We start from the raw sequence: 23,408 nt of genomic DNA on the forward strand, positions 1-23,408 counted from the left end.
TACTGTTCGAGTTTTGCTATCTTGTGCAGTCAATCTTGGATGGGATTTACAGCAACTGGATGTGAAGAATGCTTTTCTAAATGGAGAACTGGATGAGGAGGTATATATGGACATTCCACCAGGGTTCTCTTTTGACAAAAACCAAGGCAAAGTGTGTAAATTGAAGCGTGCACTTTATGGGCTGAAGCAGTTACCTAGAGCATGGTTTGGCCGGTTTCACAAGGCCATAGTTTCTGTGGGCTACAAGCAGAGTAATGCTGATTACACTCTCTTTATAAAGAGGGTTGATGAAAAACTCACTATTCATATAGTCTACGTTGATGACATTGTGGTTACTTGCAATGATGGTGATGAGATCAGTCGTTTGAAGACCTTTCTTGGTCAGGAGTTTGAGATTAAAGATCTAGGAAAGCTACGGTACTTTCTTGGGATTGAGGTTGCCAGATCTTCTAAGGGCATTTTTCTCTCCCAAAGGAAGTATGCCCTAGACGTATTGGCAGAAACTGGTTTGTTAGGATGTCATCCTTCAGATACTCCTATGGATGCTAATGTTCATCTCAAAGAAAAGGAGGGTGAACTTGTTGATAAAGGCCGATACCAAAGACTAGTGGGGAAGTTGATTTATCTTTCACACACACGTCCTGACATTGTTGTTGCCGTGAGTACTGTGAGTCAGTTTATGCATGATCCCTACTCTTCTCATATGGAGGCTGTTCTTCGTATTCTTCATTACTTGAAGTCAGCTCCTGGACAAGGCATTCTCCTGTCTCATCATGGTCACCTACGGATAGAAGCGTACACTGATGCTGATTGGGCTGGTTTTACAGATCGCAAGTCTATTTCTGGGTATTGTTTTTTGTAGGTGGCAATCTTGTTACTTGCCGTAGCAAGAAGCAAAATGTTGTGGCTCGTTCTAGTGCTAAAGCAGAGTTTCGTGCTATGGCACAAGACATTTGTGAGTTACTTTGGCTGAAAGGTTTGCTACAAGATGTTGGTGTTCCTATTCATCTTCCTATGTTGTACTGTGACAACAAGGCTGCAATCAGCATTGCACATATCCCAGTACAACATGATCGCACCAAGCATGTTGAAGTGGATAGACATTTCATCAAGGAAAAATTGGAAGGGCTGATTTGTGTTCCCTTTATGAAGTCTACTGATCAGCTTGCTGATGTTTTCACCAAGGGATTTTCTGGAAGGTTGTTTCATTCTAATCTATTCAAGTTGGGCATGATTGACATATTTGCTCCAAATTGAGGGGGAGTGTTGAATAATGTATACCAAAATACTGTGGGGGTATTCTGGTCTTTTTGGTTTGATTTATTATGTTTTATGTATTGCTAACTCTTCTAATTAGAGTCCGCTATAGCAGGGACAGATTTGTCCTTTAATAATTTCTTCTTTATAAAGAGAAGCTTGTTGATCGATCTGATCATTCAAGCCATTCATTCTAAATTGTGTTATGCTAACAATACTTAAGTGTATATTTGGCATAAATAAGGGTCAAGCCTGATTTGATACCACTAAGGAGACAGTCGCCTAGTGATGCAGATTCATCACCAAACATGGCTTGTTTACTTAGGAATAAGTCTACGGTTGGGTTCTATACATGTTGGGCCTTTGATCCCATGGGTTTTCACTGTAATAGGCCACTTTTATGGGCCTAAAGTATGGGTAATAAGGTTGCATACGAGATTAGCTAGTTTAGTTTTTAAGTTGGTTTGGGTTAGTTCAATTGAACCGGTTGGTTCAGTTTAAGTTATGGTCCAGTCTAGGTCTAGCTGAAGTTATTTACTTTCTATTTTCATTCTTAGTAGTTGGTTTCTATTTTCATTGTAGGGATTAGTTTCGATTGTAACTCAAGCAAGGATCAAAATTGGAAGTTTCTAATTTTGTCCCCTTGCCAATCTCTCTTTATTGAAGCCAATAAAAGCAACCCAAGAGGCCATACTAGGCCACGATTTTGATATTCAACATTGTTGTCAAGCTTTTACTTCTGCTGAAGTTATTTCCTTGGTGTTTGATCCATGGAGAAAGGACTGGTGTATGATCCAGTTGACTCCTTGTGGTGGGAAGCCCAGGAGGTTGATTTTAGTTGCTGTTCTTCATCCCCTTCAAGTTCTCAAGCCATTAGAAGTCTCATCCCTTCAACCAAGCTGCTCTGCTGCTGCCCAACCTACTGTTCTCAGGTTACTTTCTATTTTCAACCTAACCTTCTAATTCCATTACACCCTTCCCTTGTTCAATCCAACAATCACCTTTCTCCCACCTTTTGAGCACACCTTATCTCCTCCAAGACCCCCACTCAGTCCAAGTTTCAGTCTCATCTGCCCAGCAGATTGGCTGCTATTGGATTTCTCTCCTATTCTGCCCAAACTCAGTTTTCCTGGCCTTTTAGTGAAATCGGCAGAGGGGAAACCAGCTGTTTTACTGAATTTTGTTTAACCCTTCTAGTCCCCTACTGTTTCAGTCTCATTCAATCACCTTATCCTAACCCTAGATCCCTTAACGCATTCGAGCATTCCAGCCCTAGTTCCATTAGCCTAAGTCACCCCCCCTGATTTCAGATCCTGTTTTGGGACTGGTTAAGTCATCAATCCTGTCCGATATTACCTAGACCCCAAAAAATTTGCTTGGATGCCTAGGTGGCGCCTTGACAACTATGCCCTCTCTGATACCATGAACCAATATCAAATAGGAAAAACCAGTGTTAGCACAAGAAGAGAAAGAGAAGATAGATGAAGAAGAAGAGAAGAGTGAAAGGGAGAGCCGCAAGCCAATAGAGAAAACTGGCTCACAGTTTGGTTAGAATCTCAAACCGTGAGACCTCACTTTTTTCTTATAGTTTAAGGTAAAAATAAAGATCTAGTATACCTCTGCTACACTGCTATAGACTAAAGACCAGGAATAAACCAATAAAATATACTCCCAAATTACAGAAATACCCTTGCGGTAACTTAACAATTCTGACAGGGGGATGTTCTCAGAAACAACTTGGAATGAATCATTTCATTTTGGTTTCATGGAATATGGAACCACAAGTTCATGATTTTAAATGTAAACATAACTGATTGATAATAAAATAAAAATAGAAATGACCATTTCTTCTAAGTCCGAAAGGACTTCAATAAAAAATGAGCTTGTCTACCACGTGCCCAAGTGTGCACCTACACAAGTCCCAAGTGTGTCTATTCGTGCCCAAGCTATGGTGCAAAACTCCCAAGTGTGCGGACTTGGGGGCTGCACTGAGTCACTGACTCGCACATGGCTGCCCAGCATGGGGCTGCACTGCCTCGCACAAGGCTGCCCAGCATGGCTGCATAAAAATATTTGATGGATTCATGTTGAAATTCTATGAAAAACAAAATTAAGTGATTTAATTTCCAAGTAGATCTTTTGAGCTTCATATTGTCTCATACCCGTGTATATATTCTGCATCCCAATATACACTATTCAGCATCTGCTCATGATGCAGTATTTGGTCACTAGCAGCAGTGCCAAGAGAAGAACTTGTGGCTTCAGGAATTTCAGAATTCCTTGTTTCTCTAGGAATCCTATTCTCACTCTACCATGGAGTTTTATTTAAGTAGAGTTCTATTTTCGGTTTCTTTTGCTATTTTGATTATGTTATGTGGCCTAGTTCTGGCTGGATTGGGAATCTATGAGTCCAGTCCTGTTATGAGTTGATTTTCTTTCATTATGTCAAGTCCTAGTTGTTTTAGGACTCCAAACACAGCTTGAGGTTCGTGAGTCAGTTTAGGAGTTGTTAAAGTCTTTTATTGGTCAACTAAATAGCCACTTTTGATTACTAGTTGGTTTAGGCTATTTCTAATCATGTTATAAGTCATTTGGAGAGTATACGTATATAGTTTTGTAACCAGCTATTAAGGCATACAGATTTTATTATGAATAAAGCATGGCTTTTTGCTGTTCTTCTGTGTGACTCAGAAACTGGTTGTGAGATTTGATATTTCTGGTGGGATTCCAGCAAGGCCAGTTGAGAGCTCTTGTCTATTCTTCTTCTAATCTCCTTTTCATTGTTCAAGTTCCTGCAATCAAGTCAGCTCTGTAACTTTTATTTCCTGCATATAAATATTCGATAGAATCTGAGTTCTAAATCAGTCCCTGCTCAGTATTTCTTTCTCAAATCAGATTTGAGTTCAATTATAGTTTGACTCTCACAAATTAAGTCTTTAAACTGGGTATCAGGTTTTCCTGTTCTTAATAGGAATTTTTACATCTTGAGTCTTAGACCTGAGTTTTCAGATCTGCTTACATATACAACAATCTCACTTCATGCTTCATTGATTCATGGTTTCACAATTTCATCTTTGAGCTGGTTTCAAGGAATCCTTTTTTTAGTAGAATTTTCTGATATATTCAATTTTGAACTCTAATTTTGATGTCAAATTCAGATTGATATTTCTGTTCTTGTTCCTGAGGTTTAGATCTGTTTTAACAATTTGTTTAACATGAGTTTGGGTCTTTTAGATTCTGGTTTCCTTTACTGTTCTGGAACCCTAAATCTGAAATCTTATCTTCAATAGGATTCTACCATATTTCCAGATCAGACCATCAAATTGGTCCCAAGTATTGATATCCTATTCTGCTTCCCAAATAGAAGACATGACCAATCTTTTGACCAGATCAGAATCCGTGATCTTCTGATATCTTAAATCTTCTTAATCTGGTCTTTTCTCTCTCTGCAATTCTGGTTTCAAATGAGTTTCTGAACCTAATCCCTTAGGCTTCTAGAAACCCATCAGCTCATGCAAGAGAAGTATGATAGAAAGGAGATAAACTACATAATCCTTGTTCTTAGGGATCCTACATCCTACTTAGCACTTAAAAATCCGTTTCAATATGCTGCTGCTGTTCCTTGAAGACATGAACTCAAGTTCAATAAATTGCACTCATTGTGTTTTTTGCTGATGCTTTGTTTCACGTTAACTTTCTGTTCTATGTGCTGTAGTTATTAATTTAATTTTTCTCCTCCCCTGCATTGACATGGTTATCTTTTCCTTCTGATCATGGAGACTATCTGCTGACATGCCAAAACCAGATAAGGTTCTAGTAGTTGAAAGAGTTATTGAGTCCTTGGGGCTACAGGCAGTACGGGAATCCTTAGTTGGAACGGTAGAGAAGCGTGGAATTTCTGGAGGCCAAAGGAAACGAGTAAATGTTGGACTGGAAATGGTCATGGAGCCTTCACTATTGATATTGGACGAACCCACATCTGGTTTGGATAGTTCTTCTTCCCAGTTGCTACTTAGGGCACTTCGACGTGAGGCTCTTGAAGGGGTAAATATCTGCATGGTAGTTCACCAACCAAGGTGTGTTCTGAAAATCAAAACTTTATATTTTTCAAAACTATGATATTTCCATTCTTTCTTTAAGAGGTCAGCATACTTTGAAAGCCATTTTATTCTTTTTGAAGGAATGTCCAGATGTACTTATTCTCATGCAGTATGCTTCAGGAATATGAATATCTAATTTCCATTTGGTTTTCTTTTCTTCTTTCTGAGAAAATCTGTATTTTGTGATCACCAGTGAGGAGTTGAGATGTACCACCAATGCTGAAACACGTAAATCCATTCCAGGAAAATTTCTGGAGAGTCTAAGTTAACAATTGATGCTGATCAAAGGATCAATATGCAAGCATTTGCAACAAGATATTAAAAATAAGAACAGGCAAATAAATAGATGACAATCTCAAGGTTTACTCCAAACAGTATGATTTGGATGCTACAACTCAAATGGTTTTTTTTTTTTGGGGGGGGGGGGGGTTGTGTGTGTGTGGTAGAGGCAAGAAATGGTTGCATTCATTCGGAGCCGAGGAGCAGAGATTTAGAGAGGGAAGCAGGGAAGGGAAGAGAATAGTAAAAGGCAAGAGAGGGGGACAAAAAGGGAGACTTTCTGTTCAAGGAAGGTTTTTCTGGGGGGTATATACCATGGTTGTCAAGGTGGTACCTTGGCACCATTTGTGGGTACAAAAAACCCGTGGGGGAGGGTCCGCCCTCTCCTACCAATGTCTGAAGAGAGGTAAAAGTGTAACACTGGATTCATTTGGGAGCATCACCCAGATAAGGGTCTAGGACCCATAAATCTCTCCCCTTTTTGGGGAAGAGAAAGAACTCCAATGGATGTCTCTGGTCAGCCCAAATCTTTGGATAGGTTCAAGGTTATGTGCTGGGAAGGTATTGGCTACCCAGTCCACCCGGCCAGAAGCCGGTCTCCTTCTATTTAGACCAATTCTATATGCTGTATGCCATCATGCATAGTGGAACAAATCTAACCGTAGTCTAGGTTGCTAGGTCAGAAAGCAGATAAAGCATGCAAAGCTAATTACACTAGCTAATGTAATGTATGTAGGCTATCATGTTATATGTAAAGCATGTACATCTATGCTAAGCATGGTATAGTGATTACCTTAGGGTCTTAAACACCAATTTAGGGTAAATGGAGTTCAATGACACTGACTAGGTGTCAATCAGACTCCCATAGAAAAGATTCTGTTTTGAGGTCCCGGATTGGCCAATGGAATCTGCTGGGAATATGAAGGCACCGGAGGTCAAAATTACCTATTTATGGTAAACGGAGTACAATGGCACTGACTGGGCATCAATCGGACTCCCACAGAAAAAGATTCCGTTTCGTAGGCCGATGAGGAATACCGAAAACTATTTTATAGTTTTACTAGAAATTCATTTTGCCGACATAAGGGCGTAAATGAGAGTATATTAATATAATTTACAAATAAATCTGGCATTCCAACGGCGTGAAAAAAAGACAGAAAAGGGGTATATGCACAGTAAAAATAGTTAATTAATTTCTAATAAAATTTGAAATAATTAATGTAACAAATAAAATAATTAAAAAAGGAGAGAGAGAGATATACCTAATTTGGCTAAAGAGGACTCGCAGACTCAATTCTGTAGAGTTCTAACACTTAATTTGATCTTATGGCGAAATTTCGGACTAGGGGTATTTTGTATTTTCCCCACTTTTGTGGTATTTTTGGCATATCTCCAGCATATATTGTATTTCTCCTGTATTTGCCAAGTATGTTTTGGATTTTTCATTTGTATTTTTGAATTAGGAGGTATTTATAGGTTTTCAGAAAAGAAAAAGAAAACAAAAAATTTTACAAATGGCCGAAATGGGACTATTTTCTCACGATTGGAAAAAAAAAACCCAGAAATGGAATCTTTTTCAGCAAATTTCGGGCGGCATTATCTAGAGACCGACTGTCGGATTTTTACCATCCATTTATCGTTGAAAAGGTCTTTCCAAGTACACCATCCAATGATACGGAGATCAGACACAAATTTGGCCGGGAACATAGTTAAAGCTGTGCTCAAAGCGGGAGACCCTCAAAGCAGTAATTCGCATAAAATAATGGCTAAACAGTGTCGTCTTCGCACCAAAGGGTATACAGGGGCTTAAAATGACAAACACTCATAACCTAGAAGGTTTGGTTAGTTTTGACAGTGTTAACTTGTCTGAAATATTCCAGGGGGAAAAACAGTCATTTTTCACCACGTGATTGTCAGACTCAATTCATCATCGTCTCGAGGGTCCTACAGGGTGACAAAATCCAGTGTCTACACTGTCTTGGAACCCAGAAAAGAAACAAAGAAAAGAAAAAAAAGAGGTAGAAGAAGAATAGGTAGCTTCTGGCAGTCAACACCTAGTTGATAATGCCTCTGCAAAAAGACAAGGACAAAGCATAAAGAGGAGGGAGAAAATGAACAGGAGGAGGAGGTATTTATTGATGGTTGCAGTGCTAGGAGTCACCTTTGTGGCTTCAACTTACAAGCAAACCCCATCCTGTCTAATTGAATAACAAGCCCCACGTTTGGTCCCTTTGAATCTGTTATGAAAGATTTTCTTACCTTAGAGCTATGGATTATGGAGTTTGTGAACGTCTTCCATGGCTGAAAAGGTTGATCCAGGAGTTGGGTCTTGAGGCAGATAAACCCATGAGACTATAATGTGACAACAAAACAGCTATTGGGATAGCTCACAATCCAGTTTAGCATGATCACACTAAACATATGGAAGTTGACCGTCACTTTATCAAGGAAAAACTTCAATTTAGATGCCTATGCACTCCATTTGTGAGAACTAGAGAACAACAAGCAGATGTCTTGACCAAAGGACTTATTTCGACAAGCTTTCATAATTTGTTAGACAAGCTAGCATGTGTGATATCTATGCTCCAGCTTGAGGGGGAGTTTTGGAACAGCTAAATATAATCTGGGAATAGACATGAAAAATGTATATGGGGACAATAATATCACCATAAGGGCGTAGTTTAACTCGTAATTGTACAGTTTTTTAATAAAATTAATAGCATATAGAGGAGTGGGAGACAATGGCTGTAGATCACTCTCTTCTCTCCTCACTTGTGGAGTAAGAAGAATCTTAACCTTATGAAGATGAGCCGTCTGAATCTAACCTGTCCATGGGACATGACTACTGTGGCTCGCACGCTCCTCTTCTCCATTTCTGGTTCTCTTCTTCCCTCTCCCTAATCTTTTCTGTGCATCTAGTCACTCAGAGCATTTGAACTCCATTGTGTAAAATATTACGCTGGTGCTCCTTATGTCAAACCATGGCGCCCACCTTGGAGCCATGCGTATGGCGTATGCAATTACTAAATCAAAATGGTTTATTTTGATTTTTTTTTCTGAGAAACAATTTTATGTACACTATTGTACTGGTGAACGACTAGAAACTCAGGTTCGATGGCATATTTGTAATGTGGGATGTTTGACTCTTTCCCAGGTTTTTGTGTAGATTTGCTTCTCCCTTATCTGGCTAATGGTTGGGGAAAATTTTCTGATGCAGTTATGCATTGTTCAAGATGTTTGATGATTTGATACTTCTAGCTAAAGGTGGCCTTACTGTGTATCATGGACCAGTGAAGAAAGTGGAAGAATACTTTGCAGGACTTGGGATCCATGTTCCGGACCGTGTAAATCCTCCAGACCACTTCATTGACATTTTGGAGGGCATTGTAAAACTGAGCACAAGTTCAGGTGTAAATTATAACCAGCTTCCTATCAGATGGATGCTTCACAATGGTTATCCAATACCCCCAGATATGCACCATAATTTAGATGGGATTGAAATATCCTCAACATCAACGACTGCAATTCCAAGCAATGGAATAGATCCTGCTGCTGCTAGCGCTGAACAATCCTTTGCTGGAGATTTATGGCAGGATGTAAAGTGTACTGTCGAGGTTAAGAAGGATCACATCCAGCACAAATTCTTGAAGCCCAAGGATCTATCCAACCGAGTAACTCCTGGTGTATTCCGGCAATACCGATACTTTCTTGGGAGGTAAATAATTTTATTTTCTTTATTAACTTATTGATTTTCATTATTACAAATTTCTGTTATCAGGTAGAATTTTAAAATGGTAATAGCTTTCATAAATTTCCTTGCATCTTTTTTGTGTCAAAAAATTAATAATGCCCATAGTGGTTTCTAATGCTAAGCACTGATGGGACTGGGAAAAGTCCTGGTGTTATCAATAACTTCCTCCTGAATTTCTACCAAGTATAACTTTCCTTCCTCTTGGAGTTTCACCAAAAAACAACTTCCTGTTGGAAATTGTCGTGATGTAGAACAAAAAAATGAAGAAAAAGAGGCCAAAACACTGTTCATGTTACTGTTCACGTGAACAGTGTCACAGCTCCTTATTTTGCCTTGGTGAGAATATTATTAGAAGATTCTGTGGGGCCCAAGATCAGATTGCATGGTGCTTTATGCGTGGGGATTTAGAAGTTTAATTTAGTTTCTAATTTCAGATTTAAAAAGTAGGCTTGAGTTTCTATTTTTAGTTAGACATAGTTTCTATTTTGAACCTTGCAACTTAGAGTTTCTATTTTAGTTTCACTACTTGTAACCCAAGTCTCAGCCTTATAAGGGACTTTCTAATTTTTAGTTTCTATTTTGGAGCTCAATCCTTGGGCCTTCACACCTACTCTGGTAGTGTCTATTGCTGATTTATAGTTCTTATTGTTGCTCTTGGTTTACACATTACCTATCGATTTGGGTTTTTCCAAATCCTGTAGCCGAATTGTTTTATCTGGTGGCCTGGTTTTTTGCCTCCTTTGCTGCCGGTGATTGTTGTTGCCCTATATTGGGTTCATACTGATATTATATATTGCTGATTACTGGTATTTATGCTGCTACAATCTGCTACTCTTCTTGACTGTCGATTTGGGTTAGTTCCAAAACCCTGAAACCTAATTGGTTTATTATTGTTGCTGCCCATATTGGCACTTGTTGCTATGGCTGAGAACCAGTCTATTACTACTACACCTTCTACTTATACAGTAAATGTGACTATCACTTCCATCAAGCTCAAGGGAAGCTCCAACTATCTGTTATGGGCTCAGGCTGTGAAAGTTTACATCATGGTTAGAGATAAGCTTAAATATATTACCTCTGATCTCCTGCTTCTAATGATCGTGGATACAGTGAGTGGATGAAGGAGAATGCCATCACTCTGATATGGTTGTGGAATAGCATGGAACCTGATATTGCTGTCAACGTCATGTTCCACAACATTGCCAAAGGAGTTTGGGATGATCTGAAGGATACATACTCTCAAGATAAGAACATGAATCGTGTCTATGACCTTTATGAGAAATTGTTTCAGCTCTAGCAATTAAATAAGTCTCTCCAAGACTACTACAGTGCCTTTAAAGGCTTGGTTGAAGAATTGAATGTGTTTCAGCCCCTCACCACTGATATAGACAAACTCAAGGCTCAATGCAATGAATTTTTTGTGTCCAAGTTCCTGAACTCTAATCTAAAGATAGTCAAGGGACACATAATTGCTAGTGAGACTGTTCCTACACTTGCTGATACTTTCTCTCGTCTTTAGCGCACTACTTCTCCTGGTAAATCTGACTCCTCCCCTAAGGATAACTCTGCCATTACTGCTGGTCATGGCCGTAGCTCTGGGGGAGGTCGTGGTGGTGGTGGACAAGGTGTTGGTTGTCAGCATGGTGGCTGTTCTAATCAGCAGTGCACTCATTGTGGCAAATCCAATCATACAGTTGGGCCAAGCATGGCAAGCCAGAATGGGGCAAATCAATTGGCCAATCATGTAGTGTCTAATGGTGGTAGTGATACAGTATCCGCAGGTGACTCTACCAGGATCTATGACAGGTGGCAGTTCATCTACCACTCCTCACTGTGATGATATTACTTAGATATTACGGCGTTTACAAAGTCTTGAGGCATCCAGTAATATACTTGCAGGGCTTTCATCCTCCACTGCTATCCTAGCTCATGCAGGTACACCTGCCTTCTTTACCACTACTTCTCCTCCCTAGATTATTGACTCCGGTGCCTTTGCCCATATGGCTGGTGAGTCTTCCTTGTTTAAATCCTTTACAAATAATACTTATTCTTCATCTGTGATACTTGCTAATGGGTCCTCTACCGCTGTTTCTGGTTTTGGTACAGTCTCTCCAACTTCTTCCATTAGTCTTTCTTTTGTACTGCATGTTCCTCAATTTCCATTACGTCTTCTTTCTGTTAGTCAGCTCATAAAAACTTCCACTGTTCTGTAACATTTTTTTCCTACTCATTATGTTTTTCAGTATCTTCACACAAGGAATACGATTGGTGGAGGGCATGAAAAGGATGGACTCTACTATCTCTACTCTGTTGCTCATGTTTCTTTTGTTGTTACTCATTCTGTTGGTGGTGTGACTCCCTTCTAGTGGCATTGCCGTTTAGATCATCTGTCGTTATCTAGGTTAAAATTGTTATTTCCTTCTTTCAAGTCTGTGTCTAAGTTAGAGTGTGAAATTTGCGAGTTAGGAAAACACTATCGTGTGTCTTTTCCTTCTCAGCCTGTGTCTTGTAGTCTGTCTTTATTTTCTTTAGTCCATTCGGACATTTGGGGTCTTTACGTGTCAAGAATAAGAACGGTTCTATGTATGTTGTTACTTTTGTGGACGATTTTTCCCGTCTCACATAGTTGTACCACTTGAAGGATCGTTCAGAATTTTTGTGAGTTTTCCAAAATTTTTATAATGAAGTTAAGACTCAGTTTGACACTTCAATTAAAGTTTTTCGTTCTGACAATTCATTGGAATATGTTCAAAATGAGATTTTTGAGTTTTGTGCTGCCCGTGGTATGATTCACCAGACTAGCTGCTCCTACACTCCACAACAAAATGTAATGGAGGAACGAAAAAATAGACACCTATTAGAGGTGTCACGTACTATCATGTTCCGTATGCATGTTCCAAAGCAATTTTGGTGTGATGAGGTGTTAAGTGTTAACTGCATGTTATTTAATCAATCGTATGCCATTTTCTGTTCTTGTCGACAAGTTACCATTTTCAGTTGTTTTTCCTAGCTTACTTACTTTTGGTTTACCTCCACGTGTTTTTGGTTGTGTATGCTTTGTTCATAACTTGCACTTATCTTCTGATAAGCTTTCTCCTAGGTCCACTAAGTGTGTTTTCCTAAGTTACCCTCGTACCCAGAAAGGGTATAAGTGTTCTGATCCCGTTTCCCACAGGTACTTTGTGAGTGTTGATGTCACCTTCTTTGAGGCAGTTCTTACTTCCCTCTACCCACTCCTTTCTCTGAGGACAAGTGGCACACTGTTGTTCCTCCTCCTATCCCTACCTTGGTTCCATTTCCACTTATACAGGTATATCAGTGACGGAATAAGACAATGCAATAGGATGGGGTTCCTACTGCTCCAACGGTTTCACCAATTCTACCAGCTTCTTCCCCTGGTGAAGCTTCATCTACTTCCTTGCCTGCTGATTTACCAGTCACCTTACGCAAAGGTACACGTTCCTGCACTCAAAAGTCTATGGTCGTGTATCCTATAAATTAGTTTGTTTCTCATCTGCCACCTAGTATTCATTGCTTTGCATTGTCTTTATCTACCTCTACTATACCCAAGATTCGTACTGAGGCCCTTCGTCTTCCTGGATGGAAAGCAGCCATGGATGTTGAAATGGATGCCCTTTGACCCATAACACCTGGAGTTTGGTAGATCTGCCTCCTAGTAAGGACCTGGTTAAGTGTCGCTGGGTTTACACTATTAAGTACCTCCTTGATGGCTCTATTAAGCGGTTCAAGGCTCGTTTGGTTGCCAAGGGGTATACTCAGACTTATGGGGTTTACTTATTTCTCCGGCTGTTAATTTGATTGGTCGTTATTTCAGTTAGACATTAAAAATGCTTTCTGTATAGTAATTTGAGTGAGGAGGTTTATATGGAGCAACCCCTAGGCTATGTTGCTCAAGGGAAAAATAGTTCTCGGGTTTGCAAGTTACATAAGGCTATTTATGGTCTCAAACAGTGGCCCAGAGCATGGTTTGAGAAGTTCAATGCTACAGTGGTATCTTGTGGTTTTTCAAAGTGCTATTTGGATCACTCAGTGTTTGTTCATCGCCGAGGGGGTAAGCTGGTTGTCTTGGTCATCTATGTAGATGACATTATCATATCTAGTGATGATGTGGCTGGTATTGCAGAGGTAAAAACATATTTACAACAACATTTTCAGACCAAGGATCTAGGTGACCTCCACCATTTTCTTGGCGTTGAGTTTGTGAGAAGCAAGAAAGCCATCAGTTTGTCTCAAAGAAAATATGTCTTAGACCTTTTGTCTGACATTAGTATGCTTGCGTCAAAGCTAGTGGATATTCCTATGGACCCTCATCAGAAGTCTGGTGTCAATGATGGTAATCCTCCCAAAGATGTGCGTCAATACTGGAGTTTGGTCGGGAAGCTGATATACCGTATAGTTACCAAACCAGACATTTCTTTTACAGTTGGAGTTATCAGTCAGTTCATGCAGTCTCCTCAAAAAGCTCATTGGGATGCAGCTGTATGTATCCTTTGTTACTTGAAGGGTGCCACTAGTAAAGGGTTGATTTATCATCCTAATAAACATATGGAGTTATATCCCTTTTCAGATGCTGATTGGGCTAGATCGGCCAATGATCGTCGTTCAACTATAGGATATTGTACATTTGTTGGGGGTAATTTGGTTTCATGGCAAAGCAAGAAACAGAAGACAATTGCCAGGTCGAGTGCTAAAACAGAGTACAGAGCCATGGCTCATTCTACGGCCGAGCTGATGTGGTTTAGATCTCTACTTCTTGAGATGGGTTTTCCTGTGCCTACACTCATGAAGATGTATTGTGACAACCAAACAGCTATATATATTGCCAGTAATCCGGTCTATCATGAGCGGACCAAGCATATTGAAGTGGATTGTCACTTTGTTCGTGATACAGTTTTGAAGAAGCTAGTTGTGACTCCTTTTGTTTCTTCTACAGATCAATTAGCTGATATGTTTAGTAAGTCTTTGTTTGTGCCTAGTTTTCGTACTTGTTGCAACAAGTTGAGCATTGGTGATATATATGCTCCAGCTTAAAGGGGAGTGTTGAGATGCTAGGGGTAGTTTAGACCTTTTAGGTTTATTTAATTGTTTAGTACTGTTCACGAGTTACTGTTTACGTGAACAGTGGATATTTTAGTCCTTTGTTAGTACTTTATATATAAGGGAAGAGGGGCCTGCGATAAATAATATAACACTATCGCAGGCTGCCTCTCTCCACACTTTTGACGGCATCTCTTCCCTTATTCCTTCTCTCTCTCTCTTCCTCCTTATTTTTTCTTGGTTTGATTACTTAGATTCTGTTTTCTAACATTTACAATTTACAATTTTGAGGCGGACCTCAGCACAATGGCAAGGTTGCTCCATTGCGACCTAGTGGTCGTGGGTTTGAGTCGAGAAAGAGCCTCTCCGCAAAGGGGGCTAAGGCTGCGTACATTATGACTCTCCCCAAACCCCGCAGTTGTGGGAGCCTCGTGCAGTGGGACGCCCTATTTACAATTTACAATTTTAATTTTATAACAGTGACGGAAGAGCAATTCTCCATCCTGGTTAATTTTCATTGCAGCACCTTACATGTAATTGAACAGTGAAAAAGGAAAAACCATTCATTATGTGATTTAAGGGAAAACTAAGCAATCTAACAGAGACTGTCAAGATGAACAATATTTGGAGGAGATATTACAATTACTTCAATGATTTCAATCTAATTTTTTAATTTTAGAAAGAAAAAACAGCTTTGATGCTAAAATCTGTGCTGCAAATAAATCAAATTTCAGTATAACCAGAAGAGACACATCACAAACAACAAGCACTCCACAATGTTTAGACAGCAATTTAAGTTGAAAGTAATTCTCAGGAAGGGGAAAAATCTGCATAAGCAACCTCAAAGCATTTCAACCCTTTAACAGATCCACACTTACGAGAAGCCATTTAAATGCCTGAGTGAACTGATTCCGCAAAAATCACACAATCCTGGATAAAAATTTGCTACAGGAAACTGTTGACATGTTCAACAATGAACCTGGACTTGAAAATCTACTGCTGTCTCTTTTAAAATACCATAATACTGCACAGGAACACCACACTTCAAGAATCATAACCCTTAAGCTATGCCAGTACATGGTCTTTTTGACTCTCCTTTTCTTTTTCAGGTGATGAGTAATTGAAAACTTACTTGAGAAGAAAGACAGAATGTAAAAGGCCCACTCTGATAGGGGCCACCCAAGACAAAGGAAAAATAAACTGATGTGATTTATAATCCTGATGCTCCAGAATGCACTTTAGGCTTAGCACCCATACTTGGCCAATTATAGGATATCTCATTGACTGACGTTGGTCTTCATTTAAACAAGGTGTTCATATAAGTTGCAAGATTCCATCTAGTTGAAATGAAGCATAGGCTGAATTGAGTTGAGTTCACAGAAGTGGCCAGAGATCTACACAGCTAATAATATGTGAGGATCTGTGTGTTTCTGTCCATCTTCTACATCCAATCCAGGGCATTGGAAGAATTGCCTTCCACCACAACCTCACCAAGTCCTCTAGATCTAGGTCAAGGAAGACCCAAACCGAAGAATAGGAAGCAGTGGCTCTTCTGGGACCTGTTCCAACCGAGTTCAGGAGTCTTTTGCTGGTTTTTACATATGAAAGGCTTATTTGGGACAACAAATATGGGCTGTTCCTTTTGGCTGATCAATTCCTCAAGCATCTTTAACTGAATGACTTTGTAACGTTTCATATTTCCTTTCTTTTTTTTTCCTCCTGACAAGCAACCCTGTAATATTTTTTAGGGTTGGTAAGCAACGGCTACGAGAGGCTAGAATACAAGCAGTTGATTATCTGATCTTATTACTAGCTGGAGCCTGTTTAGGAACACTTGCTAAAGTGAGTGATGAAACCTTTGGAGCACTTGGTTACACATACACTGTTATTGCAGTTTGTAAGTTGAAACTACTCTGAAGTTCCCGAGAATCATTTTCTGTTGAATTTTGCTTGCTCTCTTGAAGCCATGGACTTACCAGATTAAAAAGTTGTTAGGAAATCTTAGTTATTTTTGTTTCCTTCATAGATCTGAATTTTATCCTAATGTTAATAAAAACTGAATCTGTATTTTCTTATTTATAGCACCTAAATTTATGTAAAATATTTTTAACAGATTTTCCTTGACTGTGTTAATGGTCATTTCCTTCAATCTTACTTGCTGAGTTACAGCTCTCCTATGCAAGATTGCGGGTTTGAGATCGTTTTCTCTAGACAAGTTACACTACTGGAGAGAGAGTAGTGCTGGAATGAGCAGCCTGGCTTATTTTCTTTCGAAAGATACAATTGACCAGTTCAATACACTCATCAAGCCTGTGGTTTATCTCTCCATGTTCTACTTCTTCAACAACCCCAGATCTTCCTTCACAGATAATTACATTGTTTTGGTCTGCCTTGTCTACTGTGTGACTGGTATAGCCTATGCATTTGCTATCTTACTCGAACCAGGTCCAGCCCAACTGGTGTGTATTGAATAACTAGTTTACTTCTACTTTTTCTTGGAAGAAAATTTAATTATCAACTGAGTGTACACATCTATTTACAAGGGTTTTTTTTTTTTTTTTTTTTTTTTTGCAGTGGTCAGTGCTTCTGCCTGTTGTTTTGACTCTCATTGCAACTCAGCAGAATAGTAATGGTGTAATTGTGCAAAATCTAGCCAAATTATGTTTCACAAAGTGGGCTTTGGAAGCATTTGTGATTGCAAATGCTGAAAGGTTTGACCTGACTAACCTTTCACCTTATTAATTTTTTTGACGTGTCCATGTACTTGGTAATGACTAGGAAGAGAGAAGGAATTTCAGTTGTTTAGGAATTGGAAACCCCAGTCACACTAGGAGATTTTCAGAAAATAGGTTGAATAGGACTTTAAAAGTATGAATCCTTGTCAAACATGGTTTCCTGGTGCAGGCAGGATTATGTTGAAGAATCCAAGTCCTATGAGGATTTTGGAATCCTAATCCAAACAGGGCTCAAAATGAAATCCCGACTGAAGTTGGGAATCCAATTCAAGTATGATTTGAAATTGGACTGTTGTTAGGAAATAAGAATTGAACACATGTAGAATTTCTAATGCAGGTATAAAGCTGAAATCATAGTAGGAATTCAGAAATCAATCTCACACTTTAGCTAGAAATTCTAATCTGGATACAAGTCTCAGAAATTTCTGAAAATCAGAATCAAGAATTTGAATCTGACCTGTACAGTGGCTACTGCAAACCATTAAGCTACTGCGAATCTTCAAACTTGAAGGTTGGAACACACTAGTAGTAGTAGAAGAAGAATAGTTGGGGACTCCACTCAATTAGACTAAGGAATCAACATTAGCTTGTAGAGAAATCCATGTCCACCATCATCAATCCACGTGTCACTCAGAAGTTAGAACAAAGCTGAAGACTTAATAAAATTATTATTCCTATTTACTACCCATATTATCTGTACTATTAAGTGAAGTGACCTTCCTACTTTCAAGGAGTCGATGTGAAGCCTGAACTATTTTTTTTTATCTTCCCATAGTGCCTGTGTACATAGTTATTAAAATAAATCAGTATAAAGTTGGAATTTTAACCACCCTTATTTTTCTCCCCTCCTGGTGGGGGCTGGATAGAATAAATCTTATGTTAAAGAATTACACACCCCTGTGACAGGATCCAAGAAAACCCTTAAACAGAATTTAGGTCAATGATAGGATCACAGTCAACCTTTTCTGATGAAGGTCAGATTTTTACCAAGGATCACAAACTATAAGAATAGATAATCCCCAGAATACAGGAATATTCTAATGGTTGGATTGAACAATCAAATAAACAAATCTGAAACTTCAAAGCCCAGAATTAGGAGAACTTTTATTGCAGAAAATCTGAGGCTCCGATCAGCCACAAAGTCTGGCTGAATGTCAGTATTGGGGGGTTCTTCAATGCTCCATAGTATGGGCAAAATCCAATGGTCAGATTGTAATGGGCTGATTTCAGAATTAGTAACTAGAAGTCCCTAAAATCTAGGAATTCAGATATCAGAAAATCAGATTCCTTGATGGAGGTCAAACTCTGGTCAAACTACCCTACTGGAAGGTTGATTAACACCTCCAAGTATCGGACCAATCTTAGGGCTAGATTCCCTTAGATGATAGGAACAAACTTCAGCGAAAACACCCAAAAACAGGGGGTGCTGCCAGCCACTTAACTTCAGCGAAAACTGTTTCTGGTCGAACTACCCTACTGGGAGGCTGATTAACACCTCCAAGTATCAGACCAATCTAAGGGCTAGATTCCCTTAGATGATTGGAACAAACTTCGGCGAAAACACCCAAAAACAGGGGGTGCTGCCAGCCACTTAACTTCAGCGAAAACTGTTTCTGGTCGAACTACCCTACTGGAAGGCTGATTAACACTTCCAAGTATCAGACCAATTTAAAGGCTAGATTCCCTTAGATGATAGGAATAAACTTCAGCGAAAACACCCAAAAACAGGGGGTGCTGGCAGCCACTTAACCCAGTCAAAAATTGTATTAGGAAAAATTCCGTAATGTAATAACAAGTTAAGTTTATGTCCAGTAGGTATATAAGGATTGAATCTCATAGAAAAACTTAAGAATAAGTGAAGAACAGTGGCTGTACTTGATATCTCAGGGAAGAAGAAGAGAAGGGAAGGAAAAAAAGGATCAGATCTCCCACCTGATCACCCTCATAATTCTACTGAGGTTGCCGCTGTCTCCCACAGTACTGTTTCTCACAGCACTATTGAAGCAAAGCTTTCTTTCATTCATAAAATTCGTTGGATGCCTAATAGGCTTCAAGCTTTGATATAAAAAGAGAAAGAATCCTAGCTAATAAGTAGGAAACCTACTAGGCTAGAGAATAATTCTTTAAGTTAAACAAAACAACTTAAAATAAATAAATAAACTAAACATAGCCCATGGTTTGGGCCAGAAAACAGGCCTACTAATGCGCTTTAAAGGCCCATGTTGAGCTGGGCTTAAAGAAGCCCACCTTCCTTTAAGTTGGCCTGTAAGGCCTGTTTGGTTTTCTTCTTTCTTTGGCTAGGATTCCCCTGCATCACCTCCCTACTCCACAGTTGGTAAGTTTTTAAACTCTGAACTCCCCCACCTTACCATATAAGTATACTCCCTCCTCCATTCCCTTGTCTACTTAACTGTCCCTCCCTTCCCCTACCCATTTAACCATCTCTCTCTCTCTCTCTCTCTTGTTTTTCCTGCATCGCTTTGATGATGATGCTATTCATACTCAAACGCACTCTTGTGAGAAAGGTCCAGCAATGTGCACATGGAAAATGACAAAGGATACCGCTAAGACTTCATAAAACCTAGACAGAAATAGTTACTGGCTTTCCTATTAGCTTGTGATTTCATGGGTGAAAGACAATAAGATATATATGCAGGGGGCATGCATGCATGTGTGTGTGGATACACGTACTTGAAGACTAGAATCTTGACACTAAACGAATAAAAGAGAAGCTTGAAGTGAAGATTGTATTACAACAACAACAACAACAGCACAAGAAACAGATTAAGGAGCAAGATCAGGAAAATTGTGACTAGCTCTTGTAAATTGATTATCGACTGTTTACTTTGGGTAAATCAGAGTTCTTAAGATCTTTTGTTGTCACATGCATTTTGTCTACTGCTGCTGTCTGTTTTAAAATCTGTTGCAAGGCGTAACAATGCTTGTAGTTGAGACAAATGCTGAAGGTCTGACATACACAAAATTACATACTGTCACTGGAAAAAAAAAAAACTGAGAAAGTCTGCTTACTAGTGATTGCAATAGGAAAGTAGGTTTTGTGTGTAATATTAGTTCAATAGTTTGTAATGTTTGCAAAACATAAACAGTTTTCACCATTTGTTCTACATTTTTTTTTTGTACTTCCAGGTACTCTGGAGTGTGGTTGATTACTCGTTGCGGTTCACTTATGACTAATGGTTATGATGTCAATGATTGGGCTCTTTGCCTAATCATCCTCGTTATCACTGGTATAATTAGTCGAGTATTAGCGTTCTTTTGTATGGTTATTTTCCAAAAGAAGTGAGTCTAGATAATAATTCTTTCACTGATTTTTTTTTTAATTTGTTTACAAGAGGTAAATTTAGTTTTCGAAGTTGTAAAATGGTAACTTTTCATCATGTCCCAATCTTCTTGGAAACTGTAATCAAACAGCACAGCCAGCTAACCAGGACATTAATTTTGTAAAGCACGTGGCAAAACAAAACCACATTGTACTCTAGAATTTGATGGCTATGACCATTGAAATGATTAAAATGGCCATTCCAATTGAGTAGATGGGGTGTCTGCTTAGTACTGTGGTTTGGAGGGGGAGGGGGAGGGGGAGGGGGGGGGGAAGGGGTAAGCAGTGACATTCTACTAGTTTCTATAATGGGTTTTTTTTTTTTGGGGGGGAGTGGGGGTGTAGGTGTCAATGGTGGACATGGCAACCCCAAGAAATTCAGAAAAGGGATACAGTTGTGTAATTTTCTATTTATGCTGGATATATATGTTCATCTCCAAAATAGATCAACCCAAAAAGAACAAGTATAGAATAGGAAACATAAATGTGGGCAATGTTAAAGAGAAGGGAAATTGCCTAGATCTACTAGATAAGAAAATAATTTACAAAACAAGTAGGTTGACTTTGTTTAATATCTATTTTTCTTATAAATATACTTGTTTTGTAATTTTTTTTTTAAATCTAGTAGATCTAGGAAATTGTCCCAAGAAAAAAAGTACAGAAGAAAGAGGAAGCATAAAGCTGGACAATATGTTAAAGCATTTGCTATTAAAAGAGAGGGCGGTGTTAGTTCCTCACTGGTATCTAACACAACAGGTGATGATACACAAGAATTCTAAGCTGTAAATGTCCAACAAGTCATAGACTGAAACCCTTTAATGGGTGTTGATCTACAATTTTCAATGGTTACATTGCCAAGATTGTGCTTACCAAATATAAAATGACAAGAGATCGCTGCGTGGTCGCATGACCCTGCACTAGTGCAAGGGGCAATGAGAGAGCATGTGATTTTTTATTTTTTGTGGTAGGATGGTAATTTTGTGCACTCCCGTGTCTGGGCAAAGGGGCCACACGATCAGATTCTTTTTACTTGTAAAATTAAAGCGAAAAGAAATCTTGTTGTAATCAAAGTTGGTAAAAAGATCACCAGGGAGAAGCTTGAGCTTTGCACAATTTTGGTCAGGATGGACTCCAAGTGAGGAGTCTCGTGGTGGATCTCTTTCCTCATGGGCTGGAGGGGGAGTTTGTTGGTGGGGGCCAGGCCCATTTTGTCCAGCCCAAGGCCCAAATTCTAAAGGGGTTTTGAGGCGGTGGAAGCTAAATTGATTTTTTGGCTTTTATATTTCCTGGTTCGGTGATGCGTGTGGCGGTTCTCAAAAGTAGAAGTCTCAACAGAAAGGAAAATCAGAGAAAGGGAAAAAGAGAGAAAGGAAAAGAAAAAAGAAGGAGAAGGAAAGAAACAGGGAGCTTGGGATCCGTTTGAAGCCTAAGTGTTTCTATTACAACTTGGAGATCTCTTCAAAGCAAGGATATTTTGTGAGACGTGGTGTTTGTGGTGAGAACTTGGTTTGGCTTTTTGTGCGGTAATCCCTTTTATATTGTCTCCAATTGCTTGTACATCTCAAGTTTGGGCAAAAACTTGAGAAAACCATTGTACTCCTATTTTTCTCATAGTGGATTGGTGCAAGATTTGCCCCATGGTTTTTTCCCTCTACACTCGAGGGTTTTCCACGTAAAATTCTTGGTAGTGATTGTGTGATTGTTTTCTTGCAATTTTATTTCTCTTATGTGCTTGGTTAATTTTTTTGTTTTTGTAATGTTTACATTGGATAATTGGTTTCTCAATTCACACTAGACAAGTGAGTTTGATTAATCCCTATGAGTGGTATCAGAGCTTGGTGCTCAATTGATTTATTTTCAAGTGTTTAGTGTGTATTGAGATGGAAGAGTCGTCTCGTACGATGATTAAACTCATTGGTTCTAATTATTCAATATGGAAGCCCAAGATGGAGGACATTCTTTATTACAGTAATTTGTATGATCCAATTAAGGGAATCGAAGCCAAGCCGTAATATAAAACTGAAAAAAAATGGGACAGGATGAATAGGAAAACCATTGGTGTTATCATAAAGCGGGTTGATGATTGTGTGCTTCATCATGTTGCTAAAGAAACCAATGCTCAAGCACTTTGAAAAAAATTGGAGAGTCTCTATGAGCGGAAGAATACACAAAATAAAGTTTTCTTGATTAGAAAACTTATTAATTTGAGGTTCAAAGAGGGACATTCTGTTGCCGAGCATTTAAGTGATTTTCAAAGCTTAGTGAATCAGTTGGCTACAGTGAAGATGGCTTTGGAAAATGAACTACAAGCATTACTGCTATTGAGTTCTTTACCTAACACTTGGGAGACTTTGGTTGTTTCATTGAATAACTCTGCTCCAGATGGTGTGTTATCATTGAGTATGGTAAAAGACGGCATGTTCAATGGAGAAACCAAAAGAAAAGATATGGGTTTGGATAATTCACATACTTTTGTCACAAAGAACAGGGGTAGGAGTAAAAGTAAGGGACCAAGGAATTGTAGTAAATCTAGAAGCAGAACAAAATCCAGAGAAGGCAGAAAATGTTACCAGTGTGGTAAAGAAGATCACTTGAAGAAAAATTGTTGAGAATTGAAGAATGAACAGAAAAAGGAGAAAAATCTAAAGAATTCAGATGAAAAAAATACTATAGCCACTGTGTCTGATTCTGAAGACTTGGTGATGCTTTCTTTTGATGAAGAAGAATGTAATCATGCTGCAGGCCATGGTGTATGGGTTGTTGACTCAACGGCATCCTTTCATGCCACTTCCACAAATGAGTTCTTCAATTCTTACAAAGCAGGAGACTTTGGGACTATGAAGATGGAAAATAGTAGCTACTCAAAAATTATTGGAATTGGTGATGTG

The 23,408-nt window shown here is 39.0% G+C and overlaps 1 protein-coding gene and 1 long non-coding RNA gene across 4 annotated transcripts in view; one reads left to right on the forward strand and one right to left on the reverse strand.

Annotated features, from left to right (window-relative positions):
• The window catches only part of LOC122651698 (ABC transporter G family member 28-like), a 97,567-nt gene extending 76,826 nt beyond the window's left edge, over positions 1–20,741 (forward strand). For 2 of the 3 annotated variants that reach the window (XM_043845192.1, XM_043845194.1), the window contains 6 exons: positions 5,037–5,333; positions 8,854–9,351; positions 16,194–16,342; positions 16,615–16,904; positions 17,020–17,156; positions 20,328–20,741. In XM_043845192.1, the coding sequence (XP_043701127.1) occupies positions 5,037–5,333; positions 8,854–9,351; positions 16,194–16,342; positions 16,615–16,904; positions 17,020–17,156; positions 20,328–20,484 (1,528 nt within the window). In that variant the 3' untranslated portion in view covers positions 20,485–20,741. Of the gene's footprint in view, positions 1–5,036; positions 5,334–8,853; positions 9,352–16,193; positions 16,343–16,614; positions 16,905–17,019; positions 17,157–20,327 lie in introns of those variants that run through there. The other variant, XM_043845195.1, reaches the window with a different exon arrangement.
• On the reverse strand, positions 66–16,691 carry LOC122651703. Its single transcript, XR_006331492.1, has 3 exons — positions 16,557–16,691; positions 1,471–1,474; positions 66–76 (listed from the first exon to the last, which is right to left on the reverse strand). It is a non-coding gene; the product is annotated as an uncharacterized LOC122651703 (long non-coding RNA).
• Positions 20,742–23,408: the final 2,667 nt, after the last annotated feature.

Source organism: Telopea speciosissima, chromosome 2 (genome assembly GCF_018873765.1).
Source record: "Telopea speciosissima isolate NSW1024214 ecotype Mountain lineage chromosome 2, Tspe_v1, whole genome shotgun sequence".
NCBI classification, from domain to species: Eukaryota; Viridiplantae; Streptophyta; class Magnoliopsida; order Proteales; family Proteaceae; genus Telopea; species Telopea speciosissima.